This window comes from Panulirus ornatus, chromosome 48 (genome assembly GCF_036320965.1).
Source record: "Panulirus ornatus isolate Po-2019 chromosome 48, ASM3632096v1, whole genome shotgun sequence".
Lineage (NCBI taxonomy): Eukaryota > Metazoa > Arthropoda > Malacostraca > Decapoda > Palinuridae > Panulirus > Panulirus ornatus.
The window spans coordinates 25,323,536-25,348,932 of record NC_092271.1 but is presented as its reverse complement, the minus strand read 5'-3'; the positions used below and the strand labels follow the sequence as shown (position 1 = coordinate 25,348,932).

At 41.2% G+C, this 25,397-nt stretch overlaps 1 protein-coding gene across 9 annotated transcripts in view; it reads right to left on the bottom strand.

Annotated features, from left to right (window-relative positions):
* Window positions 1-1,617: 1,617 nt before the first annotated feature.
* LOC139763866 (cell adhesion molecule Dscam2-like) overlaps window positions 1,618-25,397 on the bottom strand; it is a 441,821-nt gene continuing 418,041 nt past the window's right edge. For 7 of the 9 annotated variants that reach the window (XM_071690223.1, XM_071690218.1, XM_071690222.1 and 4 more), the window contains 15 exons: window positions 24,575-24,720; window positions 23,434-23,588; window positions 23,103-23,281; window positions 21,295-21,444; window positions 20,751-20,906; window positions 19,371-19,655; window positions 16,706-16,847; window positions 16,205-16,344; window positions 15,494-15,708; window positions 14,416-14,638; window positions 13,880-14,164; window positions 10,357-10,524; window positions 7,691-7,845; window positions 5,559-5,850; window positions 1,618-5,329 (listed from right to left, as the gene is read on the bottom strand). In XM_071690223.1, the coding sequence (XP_071546324.1) occupies window positions 4,890-5,329; window positions 5,559-5,850; window positions 7,691-7,845; window positions 10,357-10,524; window positions 13,880-14,164; window positions 14,416-14,638; window positions 15,494-15,708; window positions 16,205-16,344; window positions 16,706-16,847; window positions 19,371-19,655; window positions 20,751-20,906; window positions 21,295-21,444; window positions 23,103-23,281; window positions 23,434-23,588; window positions 24,575-24,720 (3,131 nt within the window). In that variant the 3' untranslated portion in view covers window positions 1,618-4,889. The remainder of the gene's footprint in view (window positions 5,330-5,558; window positions 5,851-7,690; window positions 7,846-10,356; window positions 10,525-13,879; window positions 14,165-14,415; window positions 14,639-15,493; window positions 15,709-16,204; window positions 16,345-16,705; window positions 16,848-19,370; window positions 19,656-20,750; window positions 20,907-21,294; window positions 21,445-23,102; window positions 23,282-23,433; window positions 23,589-24,574; window positions 24,721-25,397) is intronic. The other 2 variants (XM_071690226.1, XM_071690221.1) reach the window with 2 other exon arrangements.

Genomic DNA, 25,397 nt, shown 5'->3' with positions numbered 1-25,397 from the left:
CAAACTGCATACTTGCCCCTCTTTCCAAAACTCTTGCATTCACCTCCCTAACCATCCCATCCATAAACAAATTAAGCAACCATGGAGACATCACACACCCCTGCCGCAAACCAACATTCACTGAGAACCAATCACTTTCCTCTCTTCCTACTTGTACACATGCCTTACATCCTTGATAAAGACTTTTCATTACTTCTAACAATTTGCCTCCCAAACCATATATTCTTAATACCTTCCACAGAGCATCTCTATCAACACTATCATATGCCTTCTCCAGATCCATAAATGCTACATACAAATCTATTTGCTTTTCCAAATATTTCTCACATACATTCTTCAAAGCAAACACCTGATCCACACATCCTCTACCACTTCTGAAACCATATATATATATATATATATATATATCCCTGGGAATAGGGGAGAAAGAATACTTCCCACCCATTCCCTGTGCGCCGTAGAAGGTGATTAAAAGGGGAGGGAGCAGGGGGCTGGAAATCCTCCCCTCCCATTTATAATTTCCCAAAAGAAGGAACGGAGAGGTGGGCAAAGTGAGGATATACCTTCTACGGCTGAATCCTCTGTTCTTAACACTACCTTGCTAATGAGGGATAAGGCAAGAATAGCGCTTCCCCCGCTTAGCTAGGAGTAGACGCAAGGAAAAAGGAGATTTAAATGCTGCCAACCCCACACATTACAATCTCACTCACTTCCAATCTACTGTTCACAAACATATCACAAAACTCCACAACTCTTCCACGTCCACCCACCTTGCTCAATCCGCCTGACTTCATCCCATGACACTCAAAACCAACTTTACCCACTCTCCAATTCACCAATTCCATCGCTAGCCTCCCTTTCAACGCATGTTACTTCCGATCCCATCAACTTGCTTTCAACCATCTTTCACACTAATTTGTGTCCATTTTCCTTCCCATTCCTCATTCCCGTGACACATTCTTTCAATCCTTTTCTTATCACATCAGATCTCTAGGATGCCAAACCTATTTCAAACACCTTTCTGACTCTCACCCACGGCCTATTATAACTTTCCAATACATTAACATTTCACCCCTACTACTTCTATCCAAGCTATCTACTAAATTGTTTACTCAAACATTTTTCTTACACATCAATCTCCTTTCGCACAACTCTATCCTACCCTAACCTCTCACCATACAACATTGTTGACAAATACTATATTATTCAAAGACTACCCTTTGCTTGTCGCGAAACTCAGGACATTCACAAACTTTTCAGTGTACCAATTTCGCACCCTCCCCACCCTATGATCCACTTCCGCTATGTCCATCCGCACAATACCAAATCCAATTCTAAAACACTTCACTTCCCTTTTCTTCATCACACCTTCCAATGCTTGCCTCATCCCACGTACTAATAACTATCCTATTATTACTTTACCTCCTTCAAACGACACTTTAGCAAACGTCACAGGTATCACCTTCTAAACCTACTTCATCACAATGAAACAACTCGTTACAGATGTTATCATACAAAAACCCTGGCACTGCATTACTAACTTTCTCAGTCACCCAACAGCTTATACTTGTCTATTCTTCAAATCATGCATTTAACTCCACTAAGCTGACCTCATCAATATATATATATATATATATATATATATATATATATATAAATAATCATAATTGATCACTGTTACCTGAGTCAGCGAGGTAGTGCCAGGAAAGAGACGAAGAATGGACCATCCACTCATATATACACACAATGGCCACACACACACAAGTGCATACATGTAAATGTACATTAAGATATACAGACATACATATATATACAGATGTACATATTAATTGCTTGCCTTCATCCATTCCTGGCACTACCCATCCCCACAGGAAACGGTATCACTACTCCATGCTTCAACAAGGTAGTGCCAGGAAAACGGATGAAGAATGGCCCAACCACTCATATATACATAAATGCCTATACACCCTCATATACGTATCAACATATACATACACAGGCATATACATAAACATGTGCCTATTCATACTTGCCTTTATCCATTCCTGTCACTACCTAGCCACACAAGAAATAGCGTTCCCCCCTCCCACCCTCAGCTAGGTAGTACCAAGAAAAGACAAAAAAGGCCAGATTTCAAACTCTGTCTCTAGCTGTCATGTGTCATACATTACTTTGGAATCTCACCTCCAACTTTTCCAAGTCTTTAGTGTTCGGAGCGAAGATTCATATCTACAAAGCACTCAGAACTACTGTCTCTTCAAAGATGCCTATCTTTGCTCTATTATACACTGCAAACACCTTTCATACATCCCAATGATCCCAAAACATATATTTCCCCTCTTACTTCATGACTCACTTTACTCCCCAAGGTTCCATCTGCTAAGTCAACTTCCAGGTTTCTAAAGTAGTCTTACTTTCTTTAGGATCTCCATTCAGACTTGCTCTCAAAACCAAACTTTACAATCTGCTCGATGAATCTCATTTTCCTTTTGCTCACATTCTCTCATCTTTTTCCCGTGGCACATTCTTTCAATCCATTTTCATGATGACACAAGAGCTGGACTAAGGTGAATTTGAAATTATCTGGGAAATCAGATACAATGTTATGAAATAATCACCCACATGGGCCAAAATATAGACATTATAATATTAGAATGGAGTTTCCACCCCTATCACTACTCTTATCGCAGGTTATTTATAAATTGTTTGAATTAATTCAGTTTGTGATCATTATAAGTAATTTCTATTTGAATAACATTTTTTAACTTATAACTCTGCCAAAGAATTACTGAATTATCAAAATGACATGAATTAATAAGGATAAGACTAGTAACCTGTAAGTACTGCACCTAATGTGGACATACAGAATACTATGCTGTGTGATACATCTTGCAAGCCTTTCTCATGCTGCTTGTATACTGTAAGTTGCATCCGATACTGCAGCACTAAACAAAATACAAAGCATTTCATAATTTTAAGAATCTACTTATTGCCCTATACTTACAACAGTTTTGTCAATCCCTATGCTTTATCCCATCGGTAAGAAAGCATGAAGTGATGACCAAGTATAATATTACCCAACTGAAAACAGAATCAGTTGTAGGATAAAGTTCTACAGGTAAATCTTACCTGTTAAACTCATACCTTATACATACAAAGTGAAAAATGTCAATATTGTTTACATTTTGATTGTTTTATTACAAAAACCCCTTTGGCACTGCATTAATTTTTTTTCTGATGAAGTATGGATGCCTGTAGCATAAGAATTATGTCATATTTCTTAAATACAGTCATGAAAGTGGGACAACAGTGAGCTTTGGAGTTTAATGATGAACACCTAAGACTGCCTTATGATGTGGGGCTGGATCCTGCATCATATGGCATTCTTAGATGTTCATTTTTTCACAGTTCTGTTCACACATTGGATATGCAATGAATAATAGTACATAAAAGCTTGGTGATTCCAAAATGCAAATCAAAGGTACCATAATGGCAATTCTAGGTTGTAATGTGGCTCACAAAGCCAACTTTCATAATCTTCAACAGACTCTTGAATGAAAAGCTTAACTCTTCTAGTTTCCTACAACAAAACTTTCAAGTTTGTACCATTCCAGGCATGAAAAAGATGAAAACTGCTGAGATTAATGTATCAATGTGTTTATAGGGGACCAACCAGTTTTTTTTTTTTCTACATCAAAAGCAATTTAGTGACTGGAGTTTTTACATACACAAAATTGTTATATCAAAAACTGGAAAGGGAAACTAAATGCTCCTCAGTACTTGCTGTACTCTAGTTTTATGTAATCTGAGGCAGCATATTTTTCTCTGCACAGTATATGTCATTAAAAATGTTTTACATCATCTACTGTGTTGTTATTAAAAAAAATTGACATGATGAGACAATGAATCCTACAGTAAAGATATTTCACAGCAACTTTGACAGTATCACAGGAACATGAAGAATACACTCAATATCATACAGTTGAAGTAGTCACTGAAAACCCTTTGATTCCCCATACAAAAAGGGTACAAAATAGAACAAAATTACTTGTTTAAGGAATAATTATAACATCTATGCTATGTATAACAGTACAAAACCTAAGATAACCTACAGATTTGAAGTTGCAAGAATGTACAAAACTATACGTTGGTAAACATGGAATATTGTACTACATCAACAAGTAGGCTTAAACTTTTTTTACATATTATATTGTGTAATGCAGTATTATATGAAATATACCAACACAACATTTTCCAACAAATCCCAAAGCCTTTCATTTAAAAAATCTGCTGTTTTTTCACAGCCATCACAATGGACTTTCATATATATCAATCTCTACTCCCCCAATCGCTCAAGATTTGCTGCATCACAATCTTGATTATATCTTTACTTTGTGATATATCTAAAAAACAACTTAAAAAATTCATTATAGAATTCCTTTCAAGCTGTAAAAAAATATTTTTTCCACCTTAAGCGACTTACAACTTTCAGCAGCTGACATGAACATTGATTCTTTCAAGCAAGTCTGACAAATTATAATTTGCCCATTCAATGGCAGATGAATGTGCTGACATGCACCTGGTTTAACAAATGCTCAGTTTAGTTGAACGATAAAAATGCATAAACTATTCAATAATGTCTAGTTTTGATATAAGATGTGCATATGCAGGTGATGTAAACATATGACTCATAAACATTTACAGTTTTAGTTCCATGATGTTAGAAACCTTGATAAATTCCATTGTAAATGTTCAGATCTGTCTTTATGCGTATGATAAATGTAACTACTTTTCATTTTTTATACTGCATTGCAGTGCTTTGTAAAACCGACAATCTAAAATGTACATGTATATTATTTACAATGCCTCTGGACATGAGACGAGACAAATTAAACCTTAATACTGTAATCTTTACTGTTCCGACCAGAAACATAAGACCTAAACTGTGACCTCGAATGACCTATGTAGGCACCTGAGGTTGCATCACTCTCACTATTCTTCTTTCTAATCTCCAGATCACATTCTGCCTCTGACAACTCATTATGACTACTGGAGAATCCAACTGGTGGGGTGATCTTCCGAGTAAATCCATATTTACCGTCATCTGAACTCTTGGAATCAGATCCATGACCCAATTTCTTTGGAAAAGACAGGCTGGTCTCTTGAGTTGCCCCTCTAATGCTCGCAGCCATCTTGTGGAGGCCACGGTTGCTGAAAGCTCCAACCCGCAAAACTTTACTGCCATCTGTTTTGCGTGGAAAAGACTTGCGTTCTAAGACAGGTGAAGGTTCTGTGGACGTACTAGACTCAGGCGCATGGTAGATTAGATCTAGGAGTAAGAAAATAATTCATTAACAAAAACATTTCGACAGCTTTTAAATAAATGGTATGTAATTAAGAAACATGAAATGTAGCAAAGCTTACTTAAGAGGGAGAGCTTTTATTACAATGTAAATTCAAAGAAAACCTGGACTCCAAATTGCTTTTATATGGCTGAATGTGAACTAAATGGAACTTGAAGAAAACCATGAAGGAGGCATCCTAAGGACCATACTCACTGTGGTGAACATTCCTGGTGGTGGTCTTGCGGGGCTGATGGGTAGCGTGGGGCTCAGGATGGCTCTCTAGTGTGGCCAGGTGGGGGTCCAAGGGCAGGTGGAGGGTGGCCTGGTTCTCTAAGGTGGCTGAGTCAAGGTGGATGGAGGACTCCGTGCGCGAGGAGGTGGCGTGCTCCGTGTCGGTATCAGACTGCAGGGAGTCATACTCTTCACTTTCACTCCGGGGACCGCCCAAACCGTGCCCTTGACTTCGACTACGCCCGTGGGTCTTATTGGGCGTGGGGCGACTGGGCTGATGGTTGGCACACATTGGGTAGGGTTGGTGGAAGGGCGAGGTATACTTTCTTAGGGTAGGCGCGATGGCTACTACTACAATACCTTACTAAAATGGCTGGGCAAGTCGCTGATGGCATCTATGTTTTCTTAGTTAAATCCACAATAACTTTAACTGGTATTTATTAGGAATAATTTAGCCTGATCATAAAATTTCAAAACTAATTTAGAATAAGTACGCTACTTCATCTGCAGTAATTTAGCCTGATTATATGAATTTCCTGATTACATTAAGTAGTTTTTACACAGGCTATGCATGCTTGTAATAGTTTGCACTGTGAATTAAAAGGTAATATAATTTAATAATTAGATTTAGTCTGTTTAGCTAAGCATGCATTTCTCGGAATGATTCATGCAGCTGGATGAGAAATGTGTGACATCAAAGGACTTTTCTCTCCGAACGGCCAACCAGTGAGTTTAGTTTGTTGGATGCCCCAGGACCTCTCTCACCCAATGGCCAACCACGAGGCCAGATTTTCTCTTTATGTGGCACTTCATCCCTCCTATCATTTCACAAGAAGTCTTATTGAAATACTGAGTTAGGCTCCGTAATAGATGAATTTATAAAGTGGCAAGGAATGAATTACAACCTCAAATGATACCTATGTGCCCCTCACACGATGAAAATGATCTCAGATGCTCCTTTAATTTTCAGTACAATACCCATAAAACTGTTCTTTGCAGTAATCACTAGTTTTCAGAGCTAAGCTCTCAAAGCAACAGTAAATGGTTAACAAAATGGCAGAAACAGAAAGAGCTATGACTTAGTCTCAGCAGCACTGCTCTATATTTTTTCACAAAGTACTACAAGTCTGAGGTTCATCTGTGCTCATATATATATATATATATATATATATATATATATATATATATATATATATATATATATATATATATATAATTTTTTTTTTTTACTATTCGCCATTTCCCGCCTCAGCGAGGTAGCGTTAAGAACAGAGGACTGGGCCTCTTGAGGAAACATCCTCACCCGGCCCCCTTCTCTGTTCCTTCCTTTGGGAAAAAAACAACTAAAGAATGGACCAACCCACCCATAAATATACACATATATATATATATATATATATATTTTTTTTCATACTATTCGCCATTTCCCGCATTAGCGAGGTAGCGTTAAGAACAGATGACTGGGCCTTTGAGGGAATATCTTCACCTGGCCCCCTTCTCTGTTCCTTCTTTTGGAAAATTAAAAAAAAAATGAGAGGGGAGGATTTCCAGCCCCCCTATGCTCAGAGTACTGAGCAGTAGAGAGAAAACAATTCAAAATTCAACAAAATCATTAACAGTACAACCTTTTATGCAAGCCCTAATCCAAATGCTCTAAGGTGAGAGTCATTCTAATTTTATAATGCAGATAATGTACAAATCATTCATTCATATATATAGTTAAAGGTCAGAGACCACCAAATCATTTAAAGAAAATTAAGTTAAATGTTACTTATCTGTTTTACTACCCCCATCCCCTTTACAAATATCATATATAATGCTGACCTGCACTAATACACCACTCAGAATCTGCAGTCGTAGACAGTGGAACAGCTCAAAAATCTGTCTGACTACTCATGATGAACTAAAGTCTTGTGGACTACCTTATATTTCAAACCTACCAATCAAAGATCTCATGCACTAGCTGTTCACAAACCAACCCCAAACCAAAAAAAATCTACAGCCAACCATCTCAACATTCCTGACCAAGTTGTGGCACACTGGGCAGTCCAACACTTATACATAAACCATCTCTACACCCTAACACAAACACACCCAACATGAGTGGCACATACCGAGGTGGGTGGTCTGCCCTCTGTGACTCCGTAGCGAGCATCCTGAAATACAAAAGTCTGGAACTTGGCTGTGGCTGCATCATCCTGTCCACCTCCTCCACCACGCCCTTCACCCAGCTGGAAGGTTGCATATGGGTAGATGTCCTCAGAGTATTCTGTGGAAAGAAATATTCTGTATAGATGACATGAATATCACGTAACTGGAAGAAATATTGTCCGTATCAACATATTCTGTTGATGAAAAGGTTTTGTATCCGAAGACAAGATCATATTGGTAAGGTGGATGAAATACCATATAAACAATGATGACAAAGAAAATTACTGTAAAGGAAAATTTCTGCTGGAAGAATACATCTTGCATGGTAAAAATATTTCATAACGTAAACATATGTATTGTACTAACAAGCCAAGAGAGAATCTTATAAGCATTCTCCTTTAATTTAGAAATAAATGGTTAAAATAACTTAAATTTTTTTTATCACAGATTTTCAATCACCTTGCCTGTTATTCAAACATCTTTTATTTTTTACCTCTACATCTCATTACATTTATCTATTACTGAAATGTATCATCATTAAAAAGGCAGTGTCTACTGTAGAGCTGAAACAGATTAGTTATTTACCATTTCCATTATTCAGCTGTTTCTCATTATAGGGTTTTCTTACCTTTCTTACCACTAAACAGCAATGTCTAGTAAGATAGCCCACAATACACTGCATATCTTCTGTCCCTTATGATCAGGAGGTCACAAGAGCTTTTGAGAAAATTCGATAAAAGTCAGTCGCCATGAGCCCCTGCACGGATGTATCTGTGTCTCAAAAAAGAACACATAGATCCTTCATGAGGTACTTCCGTAACAGTAAAACAAAGAAAAAGGTACTGGAGGCTTAAATTTCCAGAGGCTGTGGAAGAACAACAACCTCCTTTGTAAGGAGCTCCCTGGTACTCATGATGCACTCAGGGAAACAGTCTCAAATTTAAGTCTTGGAAGAACTTAGCAACTGCTTTCATCATCACTTCTGCAACCTTAAGTCACTGACCAGCACTGATGCATCCTTCTAACACTGTAGCTTCTTATCATGTCCCTGTCAGGGAACAGATGACAAACATACCCAGGATAATCCTGATGCTGCAAGAATCTGCTGATATGACCATCTAAAAGGCCCAGAGAGTTGGCTGGTTACAGCTGACATGGTAGGCAGGCAAATGGCAAAACAAAAGAATAATTTCAGGGAAGAGTAAAAATGACAAGAGTTAGCCAACGGACAAACTAGGGCTTGGTCATCTATTCTAAATGCTACCTCACCGCAAGAGAAATAGCAAAAATGCATGAAACAAAAAAGTCTTTGTTAGTATAGGGAAAGCTGACAAATAAAGAAGCATCATTAAAGAGATATACCTTGTGATAATTATAAGATGTGAAGATCTTATAGAATAGTTTCCAAATGACAGTTAATCTAGACCATCTGTACCCAATTGGCAAATCTTGAAGGGTGGAAGAAGACTGAAAGAAATGTGTCTTGTGTCGAGAATCACGAACATGGTGCACCTTGCAGCAACATTCCTAGAAACATTTTTTAAGCACAGCCACAGGACTTCTTTCCAGTTTGAGACAGAGCAGAGTGATATGATGAGATAGAGCAGAATGGCACGACAGCTAATCCTAACAAGGCTCTGGTCTTCCTTAGTACTACTTTACTCATCACATATAGCCCCACTATCATCTGATTAAAGATGTGATGTATTTTAATAATTGATTGGGTAGATGAAAGGAAAATGGGTAAAATCAATGCAAAGACTGAGGGAACAGTGTCATGAGCTGCTAGCGGTCATGCTTGAGAGTTGTAAGGATTACTGCTCTCCTACCAATCACTTTCCTAGAACATGTGCAAGTAAGACCACAATTAAGCAACTCAATTCATGACTGTAGATCAAGCAGAGGAAAATGACTACTAACTTGGCCCAACATGTATTTGTGCCACTCAAAATGCCACAGGCTTTGTTCGTATTAAACCTCATGTGTATGGTTGCCAAGCATTCCACTAAAGGAGGGGCAACTGAGTGGCATTTTGACCAAACAATGTATGTACAAATAGCTATCTCGGTTAAAGTGTTCTTGAACTTGAACCCTCTACAGACTTAGTTGGCTCTGGAAAATATTTAATGGCATTTATTCATTGGCTACATTACTCAAAGTGTTAAATATCAGAACATCAACTGAAACTCATTACAAGCAAACCATTTCTAAAGGTTTAGCCAAACCTGCCTTGTTTCTGGTATTCTAAGTAAAGAAACTGTCAAAAAATCATTTCTCAGTCAAACATAACTTTGGACAAGACCCCTTCATTGTAATTTCCAAATGTTCTGCTAGACTTCTGAATGATTAATGATATCCTAATGATTTCTTTAACATTAACTTACCACTTTGAGTAAATTCAGAATCTCCCAGTATCATTAAGCATGATCATCACTTTCCCTGCTCAGGAGGTCAGTGTGTTCTCAGATCCCCTCTATTGCAATTACCATCTAAAGTTCTCTTGTAATTGCCTTTCAAGATCACCTTCTTTAAATCAGTCTATACATCCCCCATATGTCACAATCTGGACCCCAGCATACCAGAAACCTGACAGGTGTGGCATTGAGAGACTTCCAGGTCGAGGGGATACCTGTCTCCTTCTCCCTGGTACCTGGTATCCGCTCCAGTGTGGCAGGTACAGGCTGGGGCTTCCTGACAGTGGCATAGTAGGCATCGCGCTGTTGCAGGAGGTTGGTTTTGTTCTCCTCTACCTCCTGGTCCTCCTGTGAGGTCCGGCTGTTGCGCCCTGCTGCTGCTCCTAGTAGGTAACAGGAAAATAGGTTTTGGTTAGATGGCGAGGATAGAAGGAGAGGAAGAAGCCAATATAAGATCATACTCAAAAGGAATGATGAGAAATAGGGCAAGAGAGAAAACCAAGATAATGGAAAGTATATATTAGGTGAAAATGGTAAAATAAAGGAAATGAACATTGGGATAAACATGAAAATATTTCTGAATACTTAAAACGATTTTCAGTATTTCAAAAGTGTATGCTTAGAGGACTGTTGTTATGGGTGTCTTATCCAGACATTTTTCTCATATGAAGACTAAACACTGAACTAAAAAATACAGTATTGCTACTCTTTAACCCTAAGATGACTGATCACCAGCAGTGAGCTAGTCACTGTATATGATAGCATCTGCTATATTGCTAAAACAACATGAGCACTGGGAAAGTAGAGCAAATTCAGTTCTGTGCTCTATGGAAGTTTCCTTTCTACTACTTGCATTAAGTTGTGACATATTACATTTCAGTTTCTCAAAACTACAGAGAAACAGGTTTTGCTTAGCCTTGTCATTTGCAGGCTGTGATTTTGTTGCAGATACTGGCAAGAATCCTGTTGCAGGCCAATATCCAAGTTAATTCCTGACCTGGAATCAAATTAATCTTATATAGCCAAATTTACTTTATATGCTAAAGTGTCACTGAAGCCAGCCACTTCACGAGAAAAAATGATTCATAACTCTTTGCTGAACAATTGCTTAACAAGCACAACCAGGTCTGTAAAGGAACAAGACTTGTGAACAGTATAGGAGACAACAATAAATTAGTCACCTTTCATAAGCTGAACATGGGAGCTATTATCAATGATGTGAACAAGACTTTTGATAAGAACTTTCTGGTGTCTGCTGGTGAATTTGGGGCACATGATGGATCTTTACTGATGTCACCAGTACATAATTCTGTTTCACACATAATTTATGGTTCAAATGTCTGGACAAGGTATTTGAGCTGCAGTACACTTGGAAAACTAAAGAATTTCATCATATGGGAAGTAAGAATTAAATACATGATTTTCCCAAACTCAAGAACCACTATAGAAAAAAATAAACAAAATTTTTTTAGGGAACTGGTGAAACTTAACCATCATCATATGGAAAACGGATCATGTTTGACAGAAGCAGATTTAACTTTCAGGAACTACAAGAGTTTGGAAAACAAAACTTTAAATATTCATAGGGCATGTATGGACAGGGATAAGTGGAGACTTTTTCTGTGGCCACCACCTTGATGAGAATTCCCAGAGGAAGCAAGCATCAGATATATAGATAGATAGATAAGGCATAACTTCAAAGCAATTAGAGTTACCATCAAATTTTGACTAAGTATTGAGGATTCATAAAAAAATTCAAATCCACAGAGCATAAAAGAAGAGAAGCAATGATTACATATCTCCTAATTTTACCACTTATGGAAAAAGATTATGTAAGTTAAGTCTATTACAGTACAGATTCTCATGTCAATGTAAAGCTCATCTAATAAATCAAGTGAAATCACCCACTATATCTACTGTCAAGTGAAGTTAGTCTACTCTAGCTTTATGAATGATTCACATATGCTGTATGTGCATTTGAACCAGCCTACATTTATCCAAGATTCTTTACATGCAAAGAAATATAACACTACAGATATATCACGTCCAACAGTCGCCTGCAGTACACTACTAGTGCTTCATTTGTCTCAAACAGGTAATTCCCGTGCATAAAGAAACTTAAATATCAAAGATTACGTCCTGAAGACTTGGCTGCTTGTGAAACTATTCCATGATAAGTTACGAAACCTATCTATCTATCTATATCTCTGATGCCCGTTCCAATTGGAACTCCCTCATAGGGGTGGCCACAGCAACAGTCTCCCTAACTAAAGAACTCTAGTGACACTTCTTAGCCTTTAGTGCCTCACTCTTAACAGGCTACTCCCTCTTAACCCTTGAATTTTCAAGAGGGAAGGTTATGGAACTACAGCACAGAACACTTAAATAATATAATCAATGTCACATACCTTGTGTCATCTACAGTCATGTGGGTAAGTAACCACATTAAAGAACAAATTTTTTGAGATGAATGATATTTGGCATACAAAAATTAAACAAAGGAACATGATGCAAAATGAGCATTCCAGTATTTGCTACAAGCCATTTGGTTTTGTAGAATGGTTCCCCTGAAATAATATTACACTGATGAAATTAATTATAAGAAATTTGTGTAAAACAATTTTCATGCATAAAGTCATTTATTCAGCTGGTTAGAGTAATATAACCAATCCAAATTCTAGATTTATCTACTAATTGGACATGAAAAGACATGGAGGTAAAAGCTATTACATATTCTAACTGAGACATACAACACTATGGAACGGACCCTAAGGTAAAGTTATGAGCAGAAACCAAAATGAAATTATCATAATTAAGTAGATAATCATTTACAAATATGAGACTTACCATTGGAAACTGAAGCTAACAAACAATTCCATTTCCATACTACAAAAAATCTAGTAAATATACAAAACATATAAATCACAAAATAAAACACCCAAATTTGCTAAAGTCAATGTCATACAAAAATGGATGTAGGTACTACAGGAAAATGGACTCAAAGTAGCAAAATTCATAGACTTCTTGATATATCTTGTCCAACAAAACCCTGTCTCCAGTATACATGCAAAACACTATACAGTATCAACTGAGAGTTAATTTACCTGCACCATAATACTAATTTTTAAGAAAACCAAATCACCAGTTTGAGTATGTAACTGACTGGAGATCTTCATTTTGAAATGTTCTTTGTATAAATAATTTATTCAGTGTCTATACAAATGGTTTTCAAGAGTTTTTACTTGAGGTATCAGTACTACTGACCGGATAAAAATCTATGATATTCCTGTTAACTAGAGAGGCAACAAATTCCTTCAGCTTCAGTTATATGCTCATTATCACAATGAAGTGGATTTTATTCTAGAAAACAAATAACTGAATCTTCATCCATTACAATATTTTGACTACATCCAATATAGTGAGTGATTCATGCCACTAATGTGCTGACAACACAATGCAGCCCCATCCTCAACTGATGAGATACTCTTTCATGCAAGCATACATGCAATCAACTAGAACACTACAGACAACAATGGTAACTTTTTGCAGTGGTCTAGTCACCAACAGTACCTACTGCATGAACATGTGGGGTCATATTCAAAAAAGATAACATCCTGCATGAGGATAACAGAGGAGATGGTCACAGTCATGGATAAGCAGAACACCAGAAACAGTAGTGTTATGTCTACCAGTGTTTCTGAAGTACCACATTTGGTTTGGCTGAGAAGAGCAACTCACGTCTTCTGAGGCAGAGGACGGCAGCGGCCACGGTCAGGGCTAAGGCCAAGGCTGAGGCTGCAGCCGAGGCCAGAAGACGAGGATCAGCAGGCAGGGGGTTTGGAGGTGCTTCTTCCAGTCCCCCTGCTGGCTGGGCCCCCAGGCCACCCCCAGGCCCAGTACTAGTGTTGACGGTAGTGGTGGTGGCACCAGCAGCATTGTGGGCTGTCAGGCGGAGACCGAAGGTGGCACCACTCCGGAGGCTTCCCACCTCATACACTTCCTGAGGTGCCAAGCTGCTTGCCACTGTAGGAGAGGACAATACTCAGAGTATATACAGAAAAAATGGACCATAAGTCATTCATAAAAACTACAAAACTACAATGGACCATAAGTCATTCATAAAAACTACAAAACTACAATCATTCAATTAACTGATACCACTATTAAGACGGAAAGGCTAAAATGTAAAAGGAACAAAAAGCTTCTGGTCATTATTGATTCCATGAATCATTCTAAGAAGATAAAGAAAAATGAAGTGATTTTGAAACACCTACAGGTGTTCCAAGTGGTGTCTCTTGGTCTTCGCAGCTCTAAGGTAAAGTGGGTGATAGGACAGCCTCCATCCCCCCATCTCCCCAACCATACCCAGATACCAGTCCTGTTTCCTGAGGCCACATGACGTGCAGGGGGGGCCACAGGTGGAGACCCAGAGGTGCGAGCAGTCAGAGGGCGTGATGGTGGGGACACACCTACGTGGGTTCGTGCTGTCACATACACCTGAGAAAAGATGATACCTATGACCTCCTTGAGGGAATACAGCATTTCTCTTGGAAAAGTTCTGAACAGCAAAATCCGTTGACGCTGCACAATAATGATTCAAATATCAGTACATCTGGCAAAGAATGAAGCATAGAGGTATTTCATTTGCACTGGAACTGTGCACAATAGAGTAACTTGTGAAATCCGTTATATCAACTGTATTTCACAAAAGAAATTTCTTTAATACAACACAAACAACAAGTATCAAAACATTCCTTCAGTATCATATATCTAAAGGTAAAAAACACCTGAGTTACAACTGATCTTGTTTTATAAGCTTTTCTGCTCATGCTCAGCTCCTCACTAGGGGATGATATCACCTGTCCTCAGTTCCTTATCTATGGAATTCCTCACCTGATATCTAGACTTACAACACAGAAAAACTAGAACTCCATTCTACACTCGAGGAGGACCTTGCCTAGTTGTTGGCGCCATACTGGGGTAAGGCCTCATCTGGACCTTAGGAGCTTATCATGTATTCTGAGTTCTCCAAACATGAGGAGGGCCTTACGCTTTACTCCATTCCATACTGAAGGATAAATCCTGGTACCTGGGCCATGATGGATGAGGAAGGTTTCACCTGATAATCTGTCCAACACCTGAGAAAGTGCTCACCTAGTCCCTGACTTTACGAGTGAAGGGGATGTCATCTAGTACCCTGATTCTCACCAAGAGGGCTTCACCTGTTACTCCATGCAGAAAGCCTTATCTGTTCCCTCCCCTAAACTGAGGGTGGATCTCATCTGGTACTCAGTCTCACACTGGAGGTGGATCTCACCAAGTCCTCAGCCTACCACTAGAAGAGGACCTCACCTGGTACTCAGCCCCACATTGAAGATCATTGATGATGTATCTGGAGTGGGTGCGACCCAGGTCCCGAGTGTGCCACGACCCTCCACCCATGGCTGCCCTCCACCACACAGCCCAAGCTCGTACAGCTGCTCCACCCGTGTCTCCTGCTGCCCAAGACACTGTCAGTGTGGAGGAGGTGGCATCGGCAATGTGCACAGAGGGCGCACTGGGGGGAACTGAAAGGAGGAGGATGCATTAATGGTGGTTACCACTGCAGTATGAAAATAACTGCTTGGGAATAACTGCAACAGTGACAACATTCAGGGGAACAATGGCCACAGTATAGGCTACAGAAGGTAGAATGATGGTGGAGACAAGTAAGTCATTATGGAGACAAGATGGTGAACATGGACACCGATGGTAATCATCAATGCAATGAAAAAATGATGAATGAAGTCTCTGCTCTAGTGAGTATGGAAAGGTATACTGGTAATTACTGCCGTGAGTTATGACAATTGCAAATATTGTGAAGATAGTAAATACTGCCATGAGCTATCACAAATACAAAATGTATTACACAGGACAATCTTTTCTTTCCACACATCAAAGAAAATATCAAACATTTTAACAGGTTTAAGAAGAATGCTAGAACCCTAATCAATTACATAGTACTTGTAATATTCAAAATTCCATTGTCAGATATGACTGGGGAAAAAAGAAAAGTATATTTACCTTGGACATGAAGGGTGTATGTGGTGGAGGTGTGGACATAAGGATGTTTGCGAACACTGTGTATGGAGCAGGTGTAGTTCCCGCGGTCTCCCCTCTCCACTCCGCGGATCATCAGTGACCCATCTGGCTCCTGGCTGAACCTGAGGGAGGGAGGGAGTCAGACATCAAGATCTGTGGTGGTGGTGGTGGTAGACATATATTCATAACCTATAATTAAGAGCACATTCTACAAGTCATATCTGCAAACGAATGTACAGACCCAAACTTTTACGTGCACAAGTAAGCAATCCGACACTTAACTGGTGAACTTACCCCCCCTAAAAACCTTCATGGTGAATCTATACCTAAAATCCAACAGATGAACCTATACCTAACATCTCCAGCTGGAACATCTTAAACTTAGAGCTGCCCCTACATTTAAAACCTTAAAATTGCACGTATACTACGGATGGAAGCACACCTTTAGGTGAGCTTACGCCTGAAACTTCTAGGGGAACGTACCTGCCGTTCTTCTCGATGCGTCTGCCATCAATGGTCCAGGTAGGAGTGGGTTCGGGGCTTCCTACCGTAACGCACACGAGCCTCACGTCCTCGCCTTGCGTTGCAACCACCTTGCCTCCCAGCGACGCCACCCCAGACGGCACTGATGTGGATGTGACACGATCAATGATTAATAGAACTTGTTTTCGTTTACTACCCCCTCTGTGTCCTTCGACGATACCAAGGGTTACATAAAGCCAAGAGGGGTACATAAATGCTAAAATCTGTAATTACAGAAGCCCTCTTCGACCTCCGGTGCGACACTGCCATGTAAACACTAAATGTTTTCGTTATTTCGATCGTTGAAAATGTGTGGCTAGAATATAGGCACTCTATTTTTCAGTAGTTCTCACTCTCTTTTACAGTTCTGCGAATAGTGGCAAGCCTGTGCAACTATAAATCTATGAATAACAGCAAGTCTATGCAACTATAATCCTTAGAAAACACCAAGGTTTGTTTACATCTACCGGCAAGGGAAGATGACACCCTTGCCAAAAGATCTTACCAAAACTTCACTGTCCATCCCTGTTTCCTGGACCCCAAAGTCAACCCGGCAATTACTCAGCCATCTCTAGAAGACCGTAACACCTTAAACCACAACGTAACGATCCTTGGTACAACGGTATGAGCACAACGGTATGAGCCTTGCAAGGTACAACATGCTAGCTGCCAGAAGATAAACACTCTCTAGAGAGGGCGTGATGGTCTGAATCTTGGAATTTATACTTTATGGAAAGGTAAATACTATGCAAAAAGCAAGACTAATAAGAGAACTTCTGTACACATACATAACTCCTCCAAACATACTGTCTACGTTTTGCACTATAACATCTTCCATTCTCTTTATTTCCAACTGTTAACCTTCAAATACTGAGGCTATTCAAGATGGGGCAACTGGGCTTTTTAAAAAGTTGGAGGATCCGACAATAAATCTTACAGTTTAAGTAGCAGGAATATGACTTCACATTCAAGAGTTAATTCAGAGGTCAGGAGATTTTCGTGTTAATGTAATGTCCAAAAAATTAAATCCTCATTTATACGATTAAAAACATACTGCCTGGGGTTTATCTCTACGGAATTCGGCAGTCATTTTAAAGAAAGCTATAAACGTCACAACATGAAATATTCATATTCATGTATCAACAGCCTTATCTGAAATTTTGACTCCATTATAATGTCTACAACGAATTTCGCTTGATGTACTACACACAGATAACTATATTTACCAATGTAATTTCATACGACCTGAAATATGCAAACATTTATCACACAATGTTATCTGCAGAGAGTAAATAACTCCTGCACGCCAAAAAGCAATTATGGCATAAATGTAAGCGAGCAGCCAGAATAATTGGTGCATTTAACTTCACAGAAACACATTCCTGATTTCCCTCGGGGTGATGGTACTCGCCTCTCCCGCCTGGGGCGTTGGGCCCTTGAATTAATACCAGGTTATCAAGTTACGAAATGGAACATCTAATTGCAAAGAAATTCGATAATATTCGGTTAAATCATTATCAATGCTTAGTTCACTGTCATCACGGTGTTCACTTGAGTCATAAACTTACGAAAAAGATGAAATTACACACAGAGGAGTGCAAATCTATCGGCCATTAGTCTGTTCATTATAAACACACCTCTCATGACCACAGGCCATATAGCCAGGAAAACACCAATATTGTACACCAGATAACCATTTCTGGGTCTATCATCAGCATCCGCTGCATGCTATCATGAACACTAGATAACGGAGCGAACAACAGTTATAGCCACTCGATGTTCTTTACATACGCGAGGGAAATATTCTCACGCGCAGAGTATTTCATCAGTTAACCTTGTTACCCAACAGAGATTATTGCAAGAGTCATGTACTAGAAATATTCAATCGCTGTGTTTAGGAATTCAAGGATGTCTTTCCTACTTCCCATTCACCAGAACGTGTTTTTGTGTTCTACGAAATCTTTACTTAAATCTAGGTCAGTATGGTCCGAGAATCAACAAGGGTGATGGACAAGGATTCTGTACACACCACGATAACCAAATAGTCGTTGAGTACGGTATGAGACAAATTTATCTCGTGTCTACAATACATTCAATCGTTAAAGGCAACTTCTGTGCTTTATTAAAAAACTTCTAAACAATATTGGCACAAGCGGAAAGATATAAGAATGCCTTTTTAATAAAGAAGGATAAAGACAGCCTAATCTGTTTGCACATCAAACACAAGAAATGTTCCATAAGATATAAATATTAACTAATAACCTTTAGTTACACCGGCAGTTCTATATTTGTCTGAAGAAAACGATACAACTATTATTAGGACAACCTACGTCCATAAATTCGTTAGCACACAAAAACATAAACTAGATCTGCAATATAGAGATACTGAATATATCTAACAGTGATAAGTAGTAGGGAAGATATGTGTGGTGATATGTAGAAGGGAGGGTATGCGTGGTGACATGTAGTAGGGAGGGTACGTGTGGTGATATGTAGCAGGGAAGGTACGTGTGGTGATATGTAGTAGGGAGGGTACGTGTGGTGACATGTAGTAGGGAGGGTACGTGCGGTGACATGTAGTAGGGGTATGTGTGGTGAGGTGGACGCCCGCCAGTGTGTTGGTTACCTTGGTCGAGGACGGTCAGTTTAACGGTCGGGGTCGGCGGTCCCTCACCCACCCTGGTGCGGGCCGTCATCCAAAACTGGTGGGTGCCGTGGGAGAGGTGGGTGAGCGTGTGGGAGGTGGCGTGGGCGTGGAGCGAGTGCTGCGAAGACGCTCGGGCGTGAGGCGGGCGGTGGTGCAGGGTGTAGCCCAGAAGGACGCCCGTGGGTGGGTGGGGAGGGAGCCAGGTGAGGATGGCTGTCCCCACACCAGACTGGAGAGCCCGTAGCCCGCCAGGCGCCCCAGCAACTGTAAACATAAAAAGGATCCTTCGTCAGTTGTCGGGAGAAGAGCAGGAAAAAGTGAATAGTTTGTGTACTAAGGGGAGAGAGTTTTACACTCGCGCTGCCTCGTTTTCTTCACCTTGTGTACACGTACCGTCTTTACTCATATGTATCTATGGACACACCCACACCCACACACATTACACTCTTACACACACATTACGCTCTTGTCTACGCCGTATAACCATTTATCATCGACCCGCTCAGAGGGGAGGATGAACACCTGGGTTGGGTGTAAGCCCAGGGCTGGCCCGTGGTGACCCACGTTCAATAACACTATCCACTACACCACGGAGGCACGTGTCCTACCAGTGCCCACCACGCTTTTCCTAGAACAGCAGCTTAGAGGCACTACAATTAAGTCCTCAACCTAACATTCTAAAACTGAGTCCTCTACATGTACAAACAGCTCTTCAGAACACAGTATATGAATTAATTAATAAAATTATGCACCTGGGACTCATTCACCGGGATTAACCTGGGATCTGACATCACAGTCACTCAAAACCAGCTTAATGACAAAGAAGCAACAACAATGGCGTAAAGCGCATCTAATACAATAATTCAAAACCCATCACAACTTCATTTCGTGGCTCAGTTAATCAGTGATTGACTTTCCATTCATAGGTCGTATCCAATTAATTACCACTGCTCGAAAACAAGAGTCTGGGTGTTATAACCACTCAGTTCTATAAAGCCTTAGAAAGCATTAAGTCTGATGTATTAAACCTAGAGTGAAGTTTATCCTCGCTAAGCCAGGCTATGACACACACACACACACACACACACACACACACACACACACCATGCAAAGGTTTTGTCGGGTTTTTGGCTTAAAGACCATCAAAACCTCGACGAACAAAAACCTACTCTTTAGTCTTACATTCGAAGCGCACGTTACTCCTCTCAAGTGGCAAAACAGCTGATCAACGGACCCCGCTAGCAGAGCAGGGTAGCAGCAGCTGTATGTGGTACATGGATCGTAAACAAGTGAGCACCGAGGTGCGCACGGTGGTCCTCCTCTGTGGTGGTGTGAATGCTGGGTGGGTGGGTTACGTACCGTCCTCCCGAGTGGTGCAGGTTAGGTCTGGCGAGGCTACGCCGGCGCCCGCCCTGGTCACGGCAGCGACCGTTACTGAGTAGTTGGTCCAGGGACGCAGTCCGCCCACACTCTCCTCACGGCCGTTCGTCATCCGCGTCAGCTCCTCGACGTCTTCTACAGGAGGGCAAGAGAGAGGAGGGGGAAAAAAAAAAAACTCAGTTGTATTAACACTTTTTTTTTTCTCTCTTGAGGACAAAGTCTGGGATGTGGGGTTCCGGGATTTTCGAAGTTAGGTAAACGGTTGTTTATATAACTTAGCGGGTTTGGTTGTTTATAACTTGTTAGATATAAGTTTGGATGGTACTTATTTATCTTGTCTTTTCCACTTATACTTTATTAGTTTCATCTGCATTAATGAACCCAATGTCTAACCTAACCTTCATCTTCCTCCCTATGCCTTACTGTGACAACTGATAATATATCACCGTGTCTCTGACCTTAAGATTATCAAACCTCCCATCTTGTGAAGCGTCGTGGTGCACGCGCAGGCGTGGCGACTTACCCGTGGAGTCGTCCAGTCGAGTGAGGGTGAGGCGGTATCCCTGCAGGAGGCCGTTGTGCTCCGTGGGGGAGGGTGGCGCCCACCTCACCAGCAGGGAGGACCCACCCGCGCCCCCGCTGCACTCCACGCCCGCGGGAGGCGCCGAGGGCACTGTACGGGAAGGAGGGAGAGGAGAGAAGAGGATTGTTAAATGTCCGTGTCTGGAAGAGCGCCTGGGGCATTGTAAAACGCACCGTGGGAGGGAACGTAAAATGTCTGCAGCAGCTTATCTCTCTGGTTATATAACACCAAAGGGACTTTAAGGGAAGCTTAATAATACTGTCGTTACGTCACCTACTCTTGGTCTATTTTGATAAGACCTTAAGGGGAAAAATAAGGCCTTTACAAAAGCCTCGAGTGGGGCGTGTGCACATCGCCAAGATCACTCAGGAATACACAAAACAGTCCCAAGAAAAATGGATTTACATAAAGACACACCACCACCTTCTCCTCCTGCTGGTGGGTGTGTTTGTGTGTCGACACAGTATCGTTCTCGGGGCGGTGGCTGTACTGGCAGGAGGCACCAGACTGATGTGGAAGACCAGGGTGTAAATCCCCAACACGTGATACGTGACACCAAGTGAAGACTTTGAAGCAATGAAACACCTAGACTGATTCTCCGATTCGTCGGTTCCGAGCTTTGAAGACAACAGAGAAAAATGGGGTTATTCCGATACGACTGCCAGTGCGGTTCCAAACATCGAATCAAAACCCTTGGGAAATATACGTGTTGTCCAATGTTCCGAACCCCATATGGTAAACTTGCATGTATTTCGACTCGACAGCTTAGCGGAAGGGTATTCATTAACATGAACCATCAGGCCGTAATAAGTAACATTGTTATAGACACACTTCCTTTTCAGGATAACCGAACGATTCATTAACGTCACGGCTGCTATGACAGTGAGTCATGTATTCATCCAAGTAAGAACCTCAAATCACAGGCTTCACCAAGTCTACGTAATACATGCTCACACATCACACCTTAGCCCACTCCACGGTCCATATCAGTAACTTGGAATGAGTCGCTAATGATTTATCTTTCGTCGCCATCAACTACTACATTCGCCTCCATTACTAAAATCTATGGAATTTCAAAAACCTTCGAGAAGATTAAGAAAAAAAAATTGGTTTATAAGTACTTCATGACAAAGTGAAGTCCCTTCCGCGGCTGATGAAAAATACCAACGGTCTGTTGAGGAGAAACAGGATGACCAACGCGCAGAAAAAGCAGCGCGAGAAATGCCTGATAACTTCACGCGGCCCAGAGCCCTGCCTGGCTCAGTGTACTCTGCCAATCATTTTTTCCTCCATGACGCTGCAACCTGACACTCCATTACGGAGCGGGGAGCCGCCTCCCTGACAGCATCAGGCTGATACTGAGCAACGGATTGATGCTGAAATATCGATGTTGGTCCGTGCGATTCCCGGACACTGGCAGATTATAGCAGACTCTCTCTCTCTCTCTACCGGCCAAGACAAGATTGGAACATTGAAATATTGCCATCTGATGCTTTCCTTTATATATATATATATATATATATATATATATATATATATATATATATATATATATATATATATATATATATCACATAATACCCTCCAACAGCTAACCGATAGGCTATCACAGCCTAGCAGTTAGCGTTCCCGTCTACCACGCAAAAGCTCCTGGGTTCGAATCCTGGCTGTTGAAGGGTATGGTGTGTTATATCAAAGTTCGCGTTCATATGTACTGTTTTTACTTCTGGCTAAACTCAAGCACTTACCATCTTCCATGGTCCTGACGACGACGGGCGATGAGAGGGGCCCCGCCCCATGGGAGTTGTAGGCCCGTGCCACCACGGCGTACTGCACCCACGCCCGCAGCCCCGACACCACCTCGCGGCCACCGCCGCCCGCGCCCACACCCACCACGCTGAAGTTATAAGTCCCCTCGCCGCCCATACTGCAAGACAAACACCTTCTCTCACCAGCTACTTACAAAAAAAAAAGTGCCTTTTATAACCATGTATGAAAAATGCCAAATCTTATCATCACCGATACGTGAGTGATCTCACGATCACATGGTCTATTTACAACCTGAAGCCACCGACATACTCGTGCCTGCGGACGCCCACATTGTACCCGAGGAGGTCGCCATGATGCGTGTGGGGGGGCGGGGGGTCCCACATGACCCGGAGACTAGTAGGTGAGAGGGCGTCCGCTCGCACACCCGTAGGCGGCGCTGACGGCGCCTCCCCCTCCGTCCGTACCTGAGGGAGGAAGGAACGAAGGCAGTCGTACAGACGCACTTGGAAAATCAGTCATTAATAACACGAACGCAAACCTAATCAAGACGCTGTGATGACACAACAGTAGGTATGGTTAATGTCTTATAAATCTGAATTTATTTTGTATTGTCATACAGCAGTTTTATACTTTACAGGTGGAAACAAATGCAGAATAGAACCAAAAAACCAAATCCATCCATAAACATCCAGTGTCGTTTACCTATAACGTTAACACACAAAGACCCTTACATATAATGTTATCTAGTCATAGAGATCCGTAAATTCGGAAAATTTGATATAGAAAAGGTATGATATCGCAGGAATTTCACACGAGAGCATTGGAAAAATAAACATGAGAGGAACAGATGAACGAGATTTAGTTGTGATGGAATCCAAGACCCTCACACGGGACTGTAAAAACACAGTACCAGCTGATTACGACCTCTGACACGACACAAGAACCCTCTATAACATTTTTTATGGGCTTCCCGAATGTCTCAGCTTCCACAGCTGCAAGTCCAGAACACGTCTGACTCTGCCAATGTGAGGCTCAAAGACCCATGCACGAGTGCAAAAAACACTTTATGAGACCCTCCCCTGAATTACCCCTAAGTCCAAGTTATGGTCAGGTGTGTCCATCTTCGATGGCCATATTCCTCTTTACTTCACCCGCCTTATAACCTCTACAGTCCCGACTTAACACTGTGTTCAGACACACTGACACCCACTTCCACTTCCAGTAAGCAGACCTTCCGAAATCCCTCAATCATGGCCTCTACGCGACCTTTCAGAACCCCCAGGGAAACGAAGACGTTTGAAATTTCACTCTAGGACCTTTCAAGACCCACCTAGGAAGACCTAAGACCTTTCCCCTTGAAGAAGACCCACCTGAGGACATCAGAGAGCTCACCTGGCATCGACCTAAGGCTATACCTTCCTCCCCCTTACATTCAGCTGCCACTACGCACCTGCAGGGGCTCGGAGTGGGGCGAGGAACCCAGGTGGTTGGCGGCCAGGATCCTGACGAGGTACTGTGTGTCCGGTACGAGGGGCGCCAGGCGGGCCGTGGTCGTGTCCCCGCCCACGCCCACCTCCTCACCCTCCGCCCACGATGCTGCAACACAGGAAGAAAGGGGAAACGAGAGAAGTCAAAATGAGTCCAAGAAAAAAAAAATGCTCTAAATATACACTGCACGTGAGAGGTAAAAAACAACACACGATTATGAAGAGAAAATTTAAAATATATAACTTTCTTTTCTTTTCAAAAATCTTTGTTCTTTATTTCTGACGACCAGATCTGGAAATTGAAAAAAAAAAGAGAAAATAACAGCCACCTGCGTTATTTGCATACGACAGAGAAACATAAACATTTCTATAACTTTAGAATGTTTAACCTCAGCTCCACAAAGATCTAAGCAACAACGTGGAAACGGAAGGTTTCCACCCTTAATGTCCTCCCTCCCCCGCGTGATTATGGTAATTAAAACACTACATTTACGATAATCAGGTTTATATCAATAATGACTGAACACTCCGGCTGAACCTTGTACATGAACAATGACTGAACACTCCAGCTGACCCCTGTACATGAACAATGACTGAACACTCCAGCTGACCCCTGTACATGAACAATGACTGAACACTCTGGCTGATACCTGAACATTTTACTGGCATATCCTGATTTCGGTCACAATGAACTGCTCTGCCCTTCCTAATTAACCTATTTACCTGCACAGAGTAATTATGCTTTATACAATTACTATCAAAGAAAGCAACAGGCCGTGTTAAAAG